Source organism: Micropterus salmoides, unplaced genomic scaffold (assembly GCF_014851395.1).
Source record: "Micropterus salmoides isolate LMB-PRFRI ecotype aquatic unplaced genomic scaffold, ASM1485139v1 Ms_hic_scaffold_10, whole genome shotgun sequence".
NCBI lineage: Eukaryota > Metazoa > Chordata > Actinopteri > Centrarchiformes > Centrarchidae > Micropterus > Micropterus salmoides.
This window is the reverse complement of record NW_024040041.1, coordinates 26063308-26079795: the sequence shown is the minus strand read 5'-3', so window position 1 is coordinate 26079795 and position 16488 is coordinate 26063308. Positions and strand designations below refer to the sequence as shown.

At 41.2% G+C, this 16488-nt stretch overlaps 1 protein-coding gene across 2 annotated transcripts in view; it reads right to left on the bottom strand.

Moving 5' to 3' along the window:
- arhgap23a (Rho GTPase activating protein 23a) overlaps positions 1-16488 on the bottom strand; it is a 72039-nt gene that overhangs the window by 43860 nt on the left and 11691 nt on the right. The window contains exon 1 of one of the 2 annotated variants that reach the window (XM_038705089.1): positions 12757-13116. The exons of the other annotated variant lie outside the window; for it this stretch is intronic. Coding sequence (XP_038561017.1) covers positions 12757-12810 — 54 coding nt within the window. The 5' untranslated portion in view covers positions 12811-13116. Of the gene's footprint in view, positions 1-12756; positions 13117-16488 lie in introns of those variants that run through there. 2 annotated transcript variants of the gene reach the window in all.

Genomic DNA, 16488 nt, shown 5'->3' with positions numbered 1-16488 from the left:
TGTCCTGGCCTAAACATCATATTCTAGAGACAAAACAGAACATTTTTGTTTTGTACAGATAAAAATCACATCACAATCATTTTAATATGTTTTTCAATAAAAATAAAAATTCTAATGTAAAAATTCAATTCAATATCAGTCAAAATAATTGCAATTAGATACTAATAGATTTGTTCAGCCTGAGTGCTCATAGTGATAATGTTGATGATGGCTCTAGATGAGAAGTGGACATTTTACTGCGGAAAAATAGAACATGTCAGTGCTCTTTGTTGCAGAAACAGTGTAATGGAGAACTACCTCAAACATATCTTTGGTATTTCTGTACTGCAATACCTTTCAGCTGAAATATATGCAATACACCTGTACCAAGTTAAAATCAGTAATAATCAATAATAACCGCTCAACACTATCCGCATGGATAGATACCACTAACGAGAAAACATGCTTTTTTTGGACAAAGCAATCTTTTCCAGTCACTTAGGCTTCCTACCACTAATGCAGCCAATCACCAGGTTGTCAGCTTCATCTTTACACCCACCTTCAACCTAATCACAGTCACCCATCACCTACGTATATGCTGACAGTTGCCATGAGAACCAACAAGGAGTCTCTGTTTGAGCATGAAAAAAAACACTGCAGGCAGACAATTTTGACGGCAGAGACATTTACGCTCATTATAGCTTTCAAATTGGCTTTCACAGGTGACTGAGTGTGAAGGTTCAGGACTTCTTACATTGGCGCCTTTAGAATGATTTGTTGTTGTTTGTTGATTGAAGTTTGATTTTTATAACTTCCATCTGAAAAACAGTAGCTAGTTAGTAAAACTGTGTTGTGAATTTCAGCAACTTAATTATGAATAGAGACCTGCAACAAGCGGCTTTCATGCTGATGCAGCATGAGAACTCGTAGATCCAACTCTTACTCTAACTGAAAACAAATCTGTTCCAGTTAAAGGTGTGATATCTTTTAGCTGTGTGTTCAGTCATGTCCTCACACGGAAAACATGGACATAGAATCAGAAACAGCTTTCCCACTGCCACATCCTGCTGTGTGAGTGACACCGTGAGGCTGTACTTCCTCTTGAGTAGATACATCTGTCTCCTGGTGTGTGTATACCATATATACCATGAGGCCATAACAACATCAGGGCCAATGACGACATCTGGCAAAAAGCTAACCCTGCTCCTCTTGAACTGTACCCCCCTGTACCGACCACAACCGCTGGGAGCAATCACAGTGTCACGTCTGTGCTCCGCTGCAATAAGAGCCAACCCCCCCCCTCCCGCCTTTTGCTCCTCTCTTTCTTTCCTGGTTGTTTTCAGGAGCAGGCCTCAGCAGCAGAAAAACCACAGGGCTCCAGCAGGCCTCTCGACTCTCTCCACCTCTACCCCCACCCGTCTATGTCTGGGCGAAGGACAACCATACTTGGAGCCCCTCATCTTGGCTGCTTCCCTCCCACTCTACAGCCCAGATGTATATATTTAGCTCATCTCTGCCTCTGTGTAATTAAAGAATAAAGAAGACGACGGAAGATGACGTCATTGTTCTCCTTGGCTAAAGATGGAGCTGGACCCAAGTGTGTACCTCAGCCTATGGGCCCAAAACCAGGCAGCGGTCCAACATTTGGGGCGTGGTGAAGGCGATGCTGAGCCAGGTCGGGAGGCAGGGAAAGGGGAAAAAAAGAGAGAGAAGGCCTGCTGAATGGAGTCTGAGTGTTTATTAGAGCAAGCGAGATGGCCTGCCGGCCTCCGACAGCCCTGGAGTTTCCATTTGAGGTCATCTGTTTTTTACATTCCTGCCATGCACCACTGCTCATACCATGCTGAGGAAGTCCTCCATCGCTCTGTTCACACAGGATCGTACAGTCCAGCGACTCTCAGAGTGGAGTCTGGGGGTGTAGAGTAGCCATTTAGGGAGCCCAAACAGCAGTGAGCGTTTGATCTAACCAAAAATACTCCTAAATTAGGTGCCCGCAGACACAATGTGATCACCTAGAAAAATGTGGATTACGTCTGGGTAATTGGGGATTGTTGATGTGAAAATATTTGAGAATTGCTGGTATACACTCCGCTGCTTTTGCCGGAGCATTGACACAGCTGGACAAATTCACAACATCTGAAAGACCAAGGATCCGCTGAGATTTTCCAATATTGCTTTGAGACCGTCCCAAATTTCAATCTGTGTTCCCAGCCCTCGTGACTCTCTGCAGGCTCACACTGACCTCTTAAAGAGATAAACAATCACCGCCACCAGGCAAAAGATATTCACACAACATAATCAATTACTGTGTGTATTTTGAGGCAGGACAAATATTCTCTCCTGTAAAATCTGCAATTTCTCCTATCTAGTCGAAGTCTGAAGCCCAAAGCAAAACCGATCACATGTGATGCAAAGGCCAATCAAAATGTGATTCTTCTGGCATCAACATGAGCTTCTCTTCTCACACGGCGTGGACAGATGAACCATGGTGATCCAGAGATTCAACCCAGAACATTGTTGGCCTTTGCATCCCTCCTCCTCCTCCTCTCTTCGTCATTCCCCAGTGGCACAGAGATGGTATACAGACACCGCCTGGCATGTTTTGAATACAGGAGGATTGGCCCACGCTATCGTTTTATCTGCCTGCTCCTTCCTGTTGACACAATGCAGACTGTAAAACCCGGGTGCAAAGAAGGACATCTCTAGAGGACAGAGATGCTGCTGGTGCTCGTGTGCTCACTGCTTTCTTGCTGATCCCAGAAGCACTGCCCTTTGTATGTTTAATGTAATGATGAGATCTATATGCCAGGCTGATGCCATTTCTCTTCTGTTTCTTTAGCCTCTGTCACTCTGCATTAGCGACCTTTTAAATGCAGCAATGGCAACAACTCTGAGGATGAGTTGTTGACCCTGCAGAAATAAACTGTCCTCTGTGGCTTCACAACTTGGTTCTCCCCAGAAAAAAGGTCAGACCTCATGTGTCTCACTGCCCAGTGGGAAGACAGCTAAGGACTGTGACACACACATATGGTTTCATTCTGTTATTCATATGAAAGACACGCCGGCACTGCTTACAGCAAAGAGGAACGCTAATAGAAACATACTGTCCTGTTAGTTTTCACTCTGTAAACTGAGCGAGAGGAGAAGAAGAAAGTGGATATGAAAGAGTCATAACAAAACCAACCTATTATGGCACAAACTTACACAGGAAACCCCACCGCTTTATGGATGACATTCAGCTCAGAGAGGAACTTTTTTTAAAGCATAGCTGAATCAAAATGAAAATGTCTAATGGCTGCCCACTCGGACACAACTTGACAAATGAGTACAACAACAGCAGTTCAAAACAGGACTATCCTGAAAGTAGATGACCAAAAAAGGTAACAGAGAGGGGATCAAAGCAGACAGCAATTGCTCAAAGTCACGGAGAAATGAGAAAATGAGAAAGCTGCAATTTGGGAAAGGTTAAGGAATAACACAGACAATGATGGTTGTGACACACAGAACAGGAGGGAGCAGAAATGAGATACGAGTGAGAACACGAGTCAGTGTGTGCTTTGAGTGGCTGGATGCACATAGTGTTTTGGTTGAGGTGTTATTTGGGCTAAGTGGTGAGTTTTCATCTTTGATAGCTGATCCCACAAAATAAACAGAACCGCTACCTGTTTAGCTGAAAACTTGCCACGTTGACAAGATCCACCAATGCATCACTTTGGAATAATCCGGAGTAAAGTGAAGCTTACCGCCATGTTGTTTTTATCAAATATCAAGTAACCCTCGATGCTGTGCAATGCAAATTCATCTGAAGCAGACCATAGCAGCTACCGATACTAGATTATACCCCTGGCTGAAAATGGAGCGTCAAAACTACCCTACCCAGGTTGGTTCATTATTGCAAGCTGGATGCAGTATTTATATACACAACTCAGATAATGTAGCATTTTTAAGGTTGTTTACAAATATAAGCAGAATACCTGCCAATCTGAATTATGGCCAGTTTACTACAATATTTTTTTATTTAGTCACTGTAGTTTGTAGAACACAAAGCTGTGTAGCTTCAAGTTAACTCTCCTGGGAAACGGATGTGACAGCAGTAAGTTTGTAAAGCAACTTTTCTAAGGGATTGCTTCCTGAATTTCATTTCTAAACATAAACTGTGATATACTGATAATGAACAAAACCTCATGTCTGCTATGATGGTTTAAGTTGCTTTGTGGATGAACAAGGATGTAGGGTGGCAAATGACAAAAGGTGTGTGGGGGCTAAAATGTTTGCCTTGCAACCTTACAGTGACATGAAGAGCTGGTTGTTTTCCATTTCTGTGAGTATGAATTAAACAAACAAGATATAACATGTGAACAAGGTGCTGGTAGGCAGGGCCAAGCTAACTGTTTCCCCTTGCTTCTAGTCTTTATGATAAGCTAAGCAAATCGCGTGCAGACTCTTGCTTCACATTCAGAGTAGGGATATGTGCATATCTCTAACTCCCATCAAGAATACTTCATTGAAAACTACAATGTCTGTACAACACTGAAGAAAGATGATATTTTTGACCATTAGTACACACAAAAACCCAAATGAACACAGAAACATTATCCTGAATCATACAGTGAGCATGTAAACAGAGGTGGTGTTGTGCTGGACAAGCAGGCATCAGGAAAACCACAGCGCTCTATCACTTCCCAGCATCTACAGCTCCTCATTAGCTTTCTGATAATGTCTGTCTCGTGATTTTACCAGACTGTCAAAACAAGCCCCCTCCCCTCCCCACAGAGGCTGCTTACAAATGGTAAGATGACTGATATGAGTGTGTGCGAGTGTGTGTGTGTGCGTTTTGTTGCCGCACGTGTTTAGGTTGTAGGAAGTAGAGATAGAGGTCAGTGAGTCAGCTCACTAACCCCAATGAAAAAAACGGTAATTAACTGTGTAACTCACATCTCATCATCTCTTTTAGCTGGCCGACTGCCTTAAACAGTACAAACAAGCCCAGAGGAACCTCCCTGAAAGTTACGTACAGTGAGCAAACATCATCACACTGTTGACCGACCAGAACTTCTTCTTTTGCTTCATGACTTTCCGGTCGAGCTACAAAACAATAACATGCTGTGCTTGCTCAGGAAATAGTTGTTGCTACATAATTACATAAACTGACGGCATAAGACAAATATTTAACAATTAATGTCACAAAAAACTATTGTCAGCACATAGTTAGTGTATATTTATTACATGGGAGCTTAAATAAATAATGAAATGATAATAAAGTACATTTCTTGTGCTTTCTAACAGGCCTGACTGGTTGCATCTAATTGGCTTATAATATATGTATGTATGTATGTATGTATGTATGAGATTTTGCAATGACTGCATACAGTGTGAAACATACCACATATGAACAAAACTTATTTATACTTATCTACCGAGGTAGCTATCCCTTTAAAGGTGCAGCCATCTGATTTATTAAATCAAGATCAGTTTACTCATGCCGAGGAGTATTCAGCCTGTAAAAACAGTTGTATAATGTCTTCTTCTGTCAGACAATATAACATCAACAGGGCTATCTCCGGTTTGGGTTTGAAAAGTGTACATTTATAACAGAAAGTCTGCGTTTGAACACTGGGTTGTGAAGTTTAAAAGATGTTGATGTTTACCAGGTATTGAGTGGCATAATGGGAAATGCAGCCATCATTTTTGGAGGTTAACTCAAACTGGACTCAGAATAAAAAGTCAGAATACCTCAGCTTCTGCTCCTTTAATGTTGACCACTCTTTAATTAATGTGTATGTTTTCTGTACTTACTAACTGGAGCTCCCCTTTAAAATATTTGGTTGTATTATGCCATTGAGGAAATGCTGTCCATCAATAAGGTCAGCTTTAAAGCAATTAGAGCTGAAATGATTAGTCAATCAACAGAAATGTAATCGCCAACAATTCTGATAATAAATCAATTTGAGCAACAGTGCCAACTAGTCTCTGATTTCTGTTTCTTTTTTTTTTGCTTGGATAAAACAAGGAAGTTGACTTAACTTCTTTTTACATTAGAATGTAATAGGCAGGTTAGTCTATAATAAAACAGAATATTTAAAACACTATTTACATAGTTTAGAGGGTTTATGCACCGGTGTAAAGAGGTATTTTGATTAGTCAGGAGGAATTTAAGGTATTAGACAAAAAGAGACGCCTGGTTATTTTATGGGGTTTCTCAATTGCATTTCCACATATTATATTATATTATTATCACAACATATTTTTTATGTGACTTTATGTGACACTTCAATTATAGAAAAAGGGCTTTACCCACATCACCCACCACTGGTACAACCAACAACATCGTAGAACATCATGTAAGTAAACACTCCCTTGTATGTGAAATTTGGTGGCTTTTCTGCAGGTTATGAAAGGAGGACGTGCTTTCTTTTTGCTTGTCTTCATGTTCCATTCCTTCATTGTGTTTTGGCTGTCACACTGGCATCACTCTCCCCCTGTGACTCATCAGGATTCAGTCTATTTAGTTTTCTTCTGCCCTGTTTTTTGCTCCTTACCCGCCTTCCTCTCTCACATTCCAGTGCAATCCCTGCTGTTCGTAAAAAGCCTCCACAGTTGATTGGAGCGCGACACAGAGCAGCATTCAGCGCTCTACAAACATTCTTATCGTCAGGCCTCTTTGCAAAAATGCAAACATGATGAGAACGCAATGCAAAAAATGTCTCTTTTGATACTGAGACGTGAGATAGACAAAACAAGATGCAGGATCTGATCAGCTGAATGGACATCAGTTAAACAGCGGTCCCTGCTTAACCCCTGTGGTCCCTGATGTGACAGGGGTACCCTCCTGCCTCCTTAAGCTCTATACAGGGGTGTGTGACGTGGGGGGCCCCTAACCTCTGAACCTTGACCCTGATTCAAACCCGCCTCAATACCTTCAGGCCAATCCAGCAGACAGATCAAGACAGAGTCAAGACTGAATTTCAGTGCAAGACCTGACCTGTTCTTCGTTCCTTGTGTGTGCTGAACATCACGTCAACACAAAGCCTCTCACATACAGTACTGTATGACAGCCTCGTATTTTCCTGCACAGAAACAACACACTGACACACACACACACACACACACACACACACACACACACACAGCATCTCTGCAGGCACAAATACAAAAAGGCACTGACGCAGGCCAGACTATCAACAGGCTGAATCTAATTAGCTCTCATCTGTTTCTGAGAGAAGCTTTGTTTCACACCAAACCTCCCAGTGCCTGCGAGTCAGACGCCACATGAAACACATCCAGCTGGGGACAAGACAGAGGACGAGATCTGCTTGCAAGAGGAGAAGTTGACTGGATACAAGATCTGACACTTTTCTGAACAGGTAAACTTCACATCCAGCTAATGTGCTGAAAAGAGAAACAGCCAATGAAAGTACAGGGGTAAAATCAAAATGAAATCCACCTTAGGGTGCTTAGTCAAGTAGAACTTTAGTTTCCGGTCATCTTACCTTACCAGTTAGCTCATTTAGGTCTACATTTTACATGTAGGGGGAAAGAAAACAGTGGTATAAGATCAGTACTCAGTATCACAGGAAAAGTTTGATCGGTGCAAAATCAATCCTCTTGAGCTCTAAAATAAGAACATTTGAAAAAACATCCTCCTTTCACATGCTATTTACGTTAACTTATCTGGCATCCATTTGTTTTTAATAGACCTAATTTTTGTGCACTTCTAGAAACATGATTTATAGAATTATGTGCACATTCCCAGTAACCTAAACAAAACTAATAAACCTCTTTAACCGGCCATCGTCTTTACAAGCTGTGTAGCCAAGCCTTTGTTCAAATCCACAAACTACGTACACAAACATGAACTTTATTCTGAATTCTAGCGGGGATCCCAAAGATTCAAAAGATAACAAAAATGCCAGATTGAGTTTCAGAAAATGTGTAAAAATAAAATGTTGCACAAGACATCTACATATTTCCATTTGATGGAATAGTGCAGCCGTAACAATCATGGAGTCTTGTAAAAATCAAATAGCTTCAAAAAGGAGTTGCCACACAGAATAATATTGCAGGTCAGTGTGGAATAAGATGATGTTTCCAACCTTACTAAAAGGAATAAAAGGGAAAAACTGGATTTTAAGGAGGCTACCTGCAAAATATAAAATACACATCTGAACTTTTAAATAAGCTATTCCCATTAATAATAAACAGAATCATGTTAACAATTACATTCACAGACCTATGTGATATGTAAAAAATATTCTAATTCAATTATTGATTGTCAATTTTCATTCTTACAGAAGGAAAAGACCAACTGACTGACTGACTGACTGACCGAATGACTAAAAGGAGATCAATAAACAGCCATTAGCAACAGAAACACACTTGTTTTGCAGAGCTGCACTACAGCGGCCGCTCCCCTCTCACCACAAGAAACAAGGTCAATGATGACAGATGTCCTTCGCCCACCTATACGCTGGCTGCACGATATTTGTACAGCATCAAGGACTTCCTCATGCAAACAAGGGGAGAAGGCCAAATGCAAACGCTCCTTGGAGCCAACTTCTAAACAGAAGGCATCTGAATACAGTGTGTGTGTGTGGGGGGGGGGGACACCATGTTTCATGCACCTGCGCACAGATTATGAGTTGTGTGTGTGTAACTCTGACCCTTTAAGTGTGATGTAAACATGTTAGAGTGCCCATATTTGTGAACACCTGTGCTTGGCTATATGTGTGTGTGTGTGTGTGTTTGTACGAGAGTGATTAAAGTGTCTCCAGGTTAACGATTGTGGACGTGAGGTGCAAGCAGCAGTGCAGCTGTCGTCTTGAGGCCCGGAGCTGAGGTATGCAGGAGGGGTGACAGTGTCGAGGCGGGAGGGCGGAGGTGTTAAGGTGCGAGAGATGATTTAATGGCGTTAATAGACTGCTGCAGGGCACTCTGTACACACAGTGTGTGTACTTCATGGTACAGTAAAACATAGTATGTGGTACAAATACCATGTTTTTGGTATGTAGCACCTTCAGTCTTGATAAATGAAAACAACTGCTGGTACTAACGACATAATATTTTTTCATGTTGGTGAACAATCCTGTCCCACAGTGTAATGCACAACAGACAGGGTCGGCAGTAGCTCAGTCTGTAAGGACTTGGCTGGAGGGTCGCCGGTTCAAGTCCAGCTCGGATCACAAATACGGAGTGTGGACTGGTGGCTGGAGAGGTGATATTTCACCTCCTGGGCACTGCCAAAGGTGGCCTTGAGCAAACCCCTGAACCCCCATCCGCTCGGGGCGCCGCACCAAGTGGCAGCCCCCTCGCTCTGACATCTCTCCATGTGTTGTTGCTATAGGTACTGTTTGTTAATGTGTGTGTATTTTAGACCAGTGTAAAATACTAACATTAACAACAGAGTGAAAACATTGAGTTTCCCCTTGTGGGATTAATAAAGTGTATCTTAAAATCAGACCGTGGTGGGACAGCTTTGGTGACATCTTAGAAACAAGTTTTACTGGCTTTTCATGAAGTTTCCCATCTCATAATTTGGCAAAAGTGCTCCACAGCTGCAGCATGAGTCACTTTGTTGTCACACAACTTCTGCATCACTTTCTGTTAGTGCAAAAGGGTACATTACAGTAATGTATACAAAATCAGAATGTTATATGTGTTGCACTAGAACGAAATGTACAAAGTACATTGAAGGCTATTTAGAGAATTAGTTTACTACAGTGTAGTTTTTGCCTTGTGATCCCTTAAAACAAAACAACATATGCTGACGGGAATACTTCAATTTAAAAGAAACTTTTCCTTCTAAGACTGTTTTCTTGAATATTTTTTAAAGGTTAAATTCATGTATTTACAAGCAAAAGTTATTTAAAAAAAAGGAGGATATTACAGGGGTGCAAAAAAAATTTGTTATCTAGCAACCCCTCAGGTTAGTAACCACCGGCATATAACAGGGAACTGGGATATGCCGACAAAGATGGATGAAAATTACATTTACATTACATTAGATTTATTTATTTAGCTGACGCTTTTAAGCGATTTACAATTGCTATACATGTCAGAAGACGCATGCCTCTGGAGCAATGATGGGTTAAGGTCTTGCTCAGGGACACAATGGTCAATGGGTCGCAGTGGGAATAGAATCCAGTTCTCTCACACCAAAGGCATGTGTGTTATCCATTGCGCCATCGCCACGCCGAAAAATGAAAGAAAGTGACAGGTTCCTAAAATCACATGAATTCCCAGCATTACATTATAGTCTGTGCTATGTACCTACTAGGTTGTGAAACCATCTGCTAATGATCACAGAAATGCTTTCCTCTGTAGCATCATGCAGCTGTTTTCAGTTAACATTTCCTGGACCAGGAGCTGATCCTGGACCTGCTGACTGGATGGGCTGAGTGTGCAACCTCTCTGAGTTGGTTGTCCTGTGATCAGCATGCGTTCAGAGAGGACTAACAGACAGATTGTGGATCAACCAAAGCCTCTGTCTGAAGTTTGGCTCTTGACTGTTACAAATGATCCATAGGAAGCTATTAGCAGGCCTCCGGGGCTGGACCTCAGTGTAAAGACAGTTCTCAGATCAGGAGAAAGAGCAGGACTAAAAAGGTCAAGGATCAGCAAAAAATATAAATACTCATTGTCATCAATAGCGTGCAAGTCATGTCTGGACACTCAGGAGACTGCAGGATAATGTTGCCTTAGTCTGCAGTGGATCAGAGAACAAACCCTGACGCAAACTGGTACACGTGCCTGAGGGACAGCGGAGGGGCTTAAACATCGACCGGCTCACCTCAAGATTTTCATGAAAGCGCTCTCGTGTTTCCCATCATCAAAATACTCCGGCATCACGTGGCACAATGCAGCATGAGGCATCCAGGCCGCGGCTGGTCCTGCCCTCTGCCCCACCCTGCCACTGCCTCTATTGATCTCACCCACAAACCCTGCACTGCTACATTAGAGCAGGCCCGCTGCTAACAACATTAAACTAGCCCCACTGGACATAATCACTGCTCTCATCTAGCGAACACTTCCCTCCCTTCTTGTGAGACGCTGAACCGACACACAGAGGCTGACTTACTTTGTGTCTCATTTTCACAAATTAAACATGTAATCAAATTGCAGTGTCATTTTGCATCTCACTGTGGTCTTTATCACTGCATCTAAATGGATGATTGCTCAAGCACAGGCAAGAGAGTGGAGGGAAAGACTTGCAGGTTATTTATTGGATGTATTCAGTTTCACATCAAGAGGATCATTTTAGTCTATTGTACAATAAAACAGGGTTCATAAATATGTATTCCTCTCTCTGGCTGGAGTGAGATAACATGCAGAGAAAGGCCCGGCTAAATAAGAGCTGGGTGTTGGTTGAAACATGCAGGGTCAAAGGTCAGGTATGAAACAGGTCAGGGTTGAGGTCAGCATGGAAGTTTATGTAAAAAGAGACATCCAACAGTATAGAGTCAAACTGGAGGATATCAGACACTTTGTGAAAGTTTTTGTAGTTTTTATGAGTTCTTGTAGTTTTATGGGCAGTTGTTACACATTTACTACAAAGTGTTTGACATTTTACTACAACACTGTACGTAACACGCACCACATTGAAAGGATGAAAGTGAATTCAACATGTTTGAAGGAACATTTGCAGTTCTGTTACAGCACTATACAACCAGAGGCTCAATTAAAGCACAACCACAGAGGAGGAAATGTTGTTCTTTGATGAAAAGGACAGACTCTTACACAGCAGATAAAAAGAGATGCTCTCAAACTAAATCATTGACAAAAAAGCAAACAAATATTCCTAAATTACACCAGGATTGAGCACACTAAACAGAGTGACAGCAGAGGCAGCACACACACACAAACATACACACCAGATTCATACAGCAAAGCACCTGAGCAACTCCCTGACACAACCACATCAAACCAGAAGCCAAGGACCCTCTGGGGTTAAATCAAAGCAGATCCACACACAGAAACAGCACCAGGCCAGAACCATACGCCTCCTTCAACTAGCAGACCAGCACCCAGAGTTACATATCTTATACCTCATGAATTCACTGTACCACATCAGTGCTTTGATACAAACACATTCCTGGAGGCAGACCAGGAGGAACTAAGGATGGAATTCATCTTTATAACCTAAATGCATGGAGCTACTGTTGTATGATACAGTTAGGAAGGAGAAGTTTCTTTCTGCTGGTGATTGTCAAGTCTTGTGACGCTCACTGACTTAAGGTCATGCTTTTCCCATCTCTAGTCTACTGTAGCCTACCACTGTTTGATGGCTTGTTTATTTAAAAAAAACCCAGCAAACTTCCAGGTTAAAGTGACAATTAGCTGACTAATTTGCCTCATTAAACTTTAAAAAGTAACACAGATGAAGAAGTGATCTACAATCACCTTCCGTGTTCGGGACGTCCCGTCTCTACTGGCAGCCTGTCCGCCTCCTGATGCAGCGAGAGGCGGACAAAAGACTGGAGCGACGCGGGCGTTAAATGTGACTCTGGATCAGTGTTGTGAAGCAGCTGCTCGGGTGCGCACTATTTGCTGTCCAAAAAACATCAAAAGCTGCAGAAAAACACTGATGAAACATTTTGTTTCTGTACAGTTTGTCGGCGAGTGTGTACACAGTGGCTATGTAAACTAGTTTTAATCCTCTTAGGAAATCACGCTCTCTGACCAGCCCCACTGCGCTCCACTTCAGCCTGTCCAAACACAATGACGCCCGGGTATCAATATAATGATCGGTAAGCAGCTAAGTTAACAGCTCGGTGTACTTACGTGGTTGTCAGAGTAGGGTGGTATTCCAACAAGGCAAAAAGCAACTCCATTCATTGGACAGCAGAAACTGTTTGGCTGCGACCAGGAGAGGCAGATTTGTTGCTGCACAGGCGGCAACAGAGGCAGACTGCGAGCTCCGAGAGTAACAAACAAAGCTCCGCACAAACACAAACTTATATGTTCAACACTTATCCAGCTTCCTTCCTTCCTTCCTTCCAAAAAAAACCCCACTGTGTCCCCGTTGTTTCGGGACGTTCTGCGCGCTTACCCCCCTCCTCCTCTTCTTGTTCTTCTCCTACCGCCAGACCGCATCAGTTGTACATAACTAAATCCCTCTTTGCTCGGCCTCTGCCTGGAAGCGGACTGCAGCAGCGTCAACACACACGAGGGGGACACAGGAAATCCGGAGACTCTGCCTTCAAAGTAAAGTATCTGGGAATATGACTGCATTTCTACAGAAGCGCTACAGTTTATGTTTGTCATGGCTGAACGTGAGTAAAGAGAGAAATCTGCCCTGTAACATTTCTGGAAACTATAGATAAACAATTAGTGGCTCATTCTTTTCTCAAAGTTATTGTTATCGTTTTTATGTTATTGTTGTATATCATTAATTTTTGATTATTTTAATTATTTGATTTTATTGCCTCATTTCTGAAATGTTTTAATCCTGGTTGAACCGTGTAAAGCACTTTAAATAAAGTTATTATTATTATTATTATTATTATTATTATTATTATTATTGTAGGTTTTGAATCATGTTTACACTTCAAAAAATACAATACGCGCCAGTCATCAATTTTTTAAATTAATTCTTTTGTCTTTTGCAGACTTATTCTAGGATTTTATGGTGCACAGATCACTTAAAATACTATATACCGCTGCATATGTACTGTATTGTGGTTAACTTGACACTGTGGGAACTGAAAAGAGTCAAATTAAAGGAGGGTGCGTTGGGTAAATCTGTGCGCTCCGCCCTGCAAACCCACAGCGTGCGGGCTCCCTCTGGCTGTGCCAAAGCATTTGAAAGCAGAATGGGAGGGGTGACTGATGCCAACAAGACAGCAAGTAAAAGTAAGGAGTTTTCTAAAAAAAAAAAAATAGGGCACATTCTGGAGATAAATATATAGTTGTTAACAATTTAGTAAAGTATGCAGGACAAATTAATGAAGTTTAACTAAAGTATCAAAAGTAAAGGACAGGCCGAATAGCAGAGTGTTTCATTATTTATATAAACCTAACATCGGATAATAATTACTGAGGCATTAACAGAGCAGCAGCATTTTAATGTTATATCTGGTTGAGATAGAGATATATTTTTGGTTAAGATATAATGTATAATGTGTGTGTGTGTATATATATATATTATATCCTCATTGTAGGTTTTTTAACCCCTACTGTCAAATAGGTGTAGTGGAAAAGAACAAAATTTTCCTCACATAGTGAAGTAGAAGAATAAGGTAGTGTAAAATGCAAATACTTTAGTAAAGTACCTAAAAATTGTTTCTACTTAAATCACATTCAAATATTGCAAAGATTACACAAGATTCTGTAGTAATATGATCTCAAATGATCACTGCAACTAATGATTATTTTCATTATTGATGAATATGCAGATTATTTTCTCACTTAACTCATAAATCATTTGGTCTATAAAGTCTCATAAAACATTTCAAATTGCCAATGAAAAAGCAAATATTCACAATTGAGGAATTTCTGGCATATTTTACTTCTATCCTTATCCTTCTATCCTTTGACCAGCTGATTAACTGACAGATCTGATCACCTTATAGTGACACAGAAATGTCAAACCTCTGATGTACTCTCAGCATCATAAAATGGGATGTATGAGGTTTACAAAAAAAATCTCACAGCCTAACCATAAATCACAGTTACTAACAAAAGTGTGACTCATGATAAACACATGGATACAACAGAAAAGGGCTAAACAAAGACCTGGAATTTATTAAGAGGTGTCAGAATTCCTTCCACGCCCGGAGAGAGAATAGACTGTAATTCATACATTCCTGGAAAAGTGTTTGCTGACTTGTATTTTTAGCCACTTTGTCTGCAGATGAACACTGTTCATGTGAATCAGTAGACATGCAGTTAAGTCAGAGGAAGCTTACTCATCAATAGAACAGGAACTTCCGACTGCTGCCAAGAAGTTATCCTTCATTGTTCTGCAGTCCCCTATAAAGTATTGGAACGGTAAGACAAATTCCTTTGTTTTTGTTGTTCACTGAAGACATTTGGGTTTAAGATCAAAAGATGAGTATGAGACAAGAGTTCAGAATTTCAGCTTTTATTTCCTGGTATTCACATCTAAATGTGTTAAACATCTTAGGACATATCACTGTATTAGACCACAGCATTCTTAGGTGAGCAAAAGTAGTGGAACAAATAATCTTAAAGTAAATAACATTTAATATTTGGTGGTATAACCCTTGCTTGCAATAACTGCCTGAAGCCTGCGACCCATCGACATCACCAAACTGTTGCATTCTTCATTTGTGATGCTATTCCAGGCTTTTACCGCAGCTTCTTTCAATTCTTGTTTGTTTCGGGGTGTTTCTCCCTTCAGTCTCCTTTTAAGGAGGTGAAATGTATGCTCTATTGGGTTAAGGTCAGCTGATTGACTTGACCAGTCTAAAACCTTCCACTTTTTCCCCTGATGAAGTCCTTTGTTTTGTTGACAGTGTGCTTTGGGTCATTGTCCTGCTGCATGATAAACTTCCTTCCAATGAGTTTCAATGCATTTCTCCATAATGTTTCTGTCCACTTCTGAATTCATTCTGCTGCTTCCATCATCAGTTACATCATCAATAAATATTAATGAGCCTGTTCCAGAAGCAACCATGCAGGCCCAAGCCATGACATCACCTCCACCATGCTTCATAGATGAGCTTTTATGCTTCGGATCATTAGCAGTTCCTTTCTTTCTCCACACTTTGGCCTTTCCATCACTTTGGTAGAGATTAATCTTGGTCTCATCAGTCCATAAGATCGTGTTATAGAACTTTTGCGGCTCATCTCTGTACTTCTTTGCAAATTTCAATCTGGCCTTCCAACCCTTGCTGCTGATGAGTGGTTTGCATCTTGTGGTGTGGCCTCTATATTTCTGCTCTCTGAGTCTTCTTCCAACAGTGGATTGTGATACCTTCACCCCTGCACTGTGGAGGTTGTTGTCACTTACTGATGTTTTGAGGGTTTTCTTCACAGCTCTCACGATATTTCTGTCTTCAAATACTGTTGCTCTCCTTGGCCGACCTGTTGGACGTCTGTTGCTCAGTACACCAGTAGTTTCTTTCTTCTTCAGGACATTACAAATTGTTGTGCTTGCTATGCTCAATGTTTGTCCAATGGCTCTGGTCAATTTTCCTTCTTTTCTCAGCTTGACAATGGCTTGCTTTTCTCCCATAGACAGCTCTCTGGTCTTCATGTTGGTTTATCCTCTTTAACAGGAAATGCAGTCTTTATAGGTTTGAACCAAGGATGAAAACTTAGACTAGTTAATGTTTGGACAATCAACCTAAAAGGCAACACCTTTGCAACAAGAAACACATGTTCCAATAGTTTTGCTCACTTGGAAAATGGGTGGGTTCAAACAAAGGGTGATATGTCCTAAGTTGTTTAACACATAGATGTGAATACCACGAAATGAGAGCTGAAATTCTGAACTCTTGTCTCATACTCATCTTTTGATCTTAAACCCAAATGTCTTCAGTGAACAAC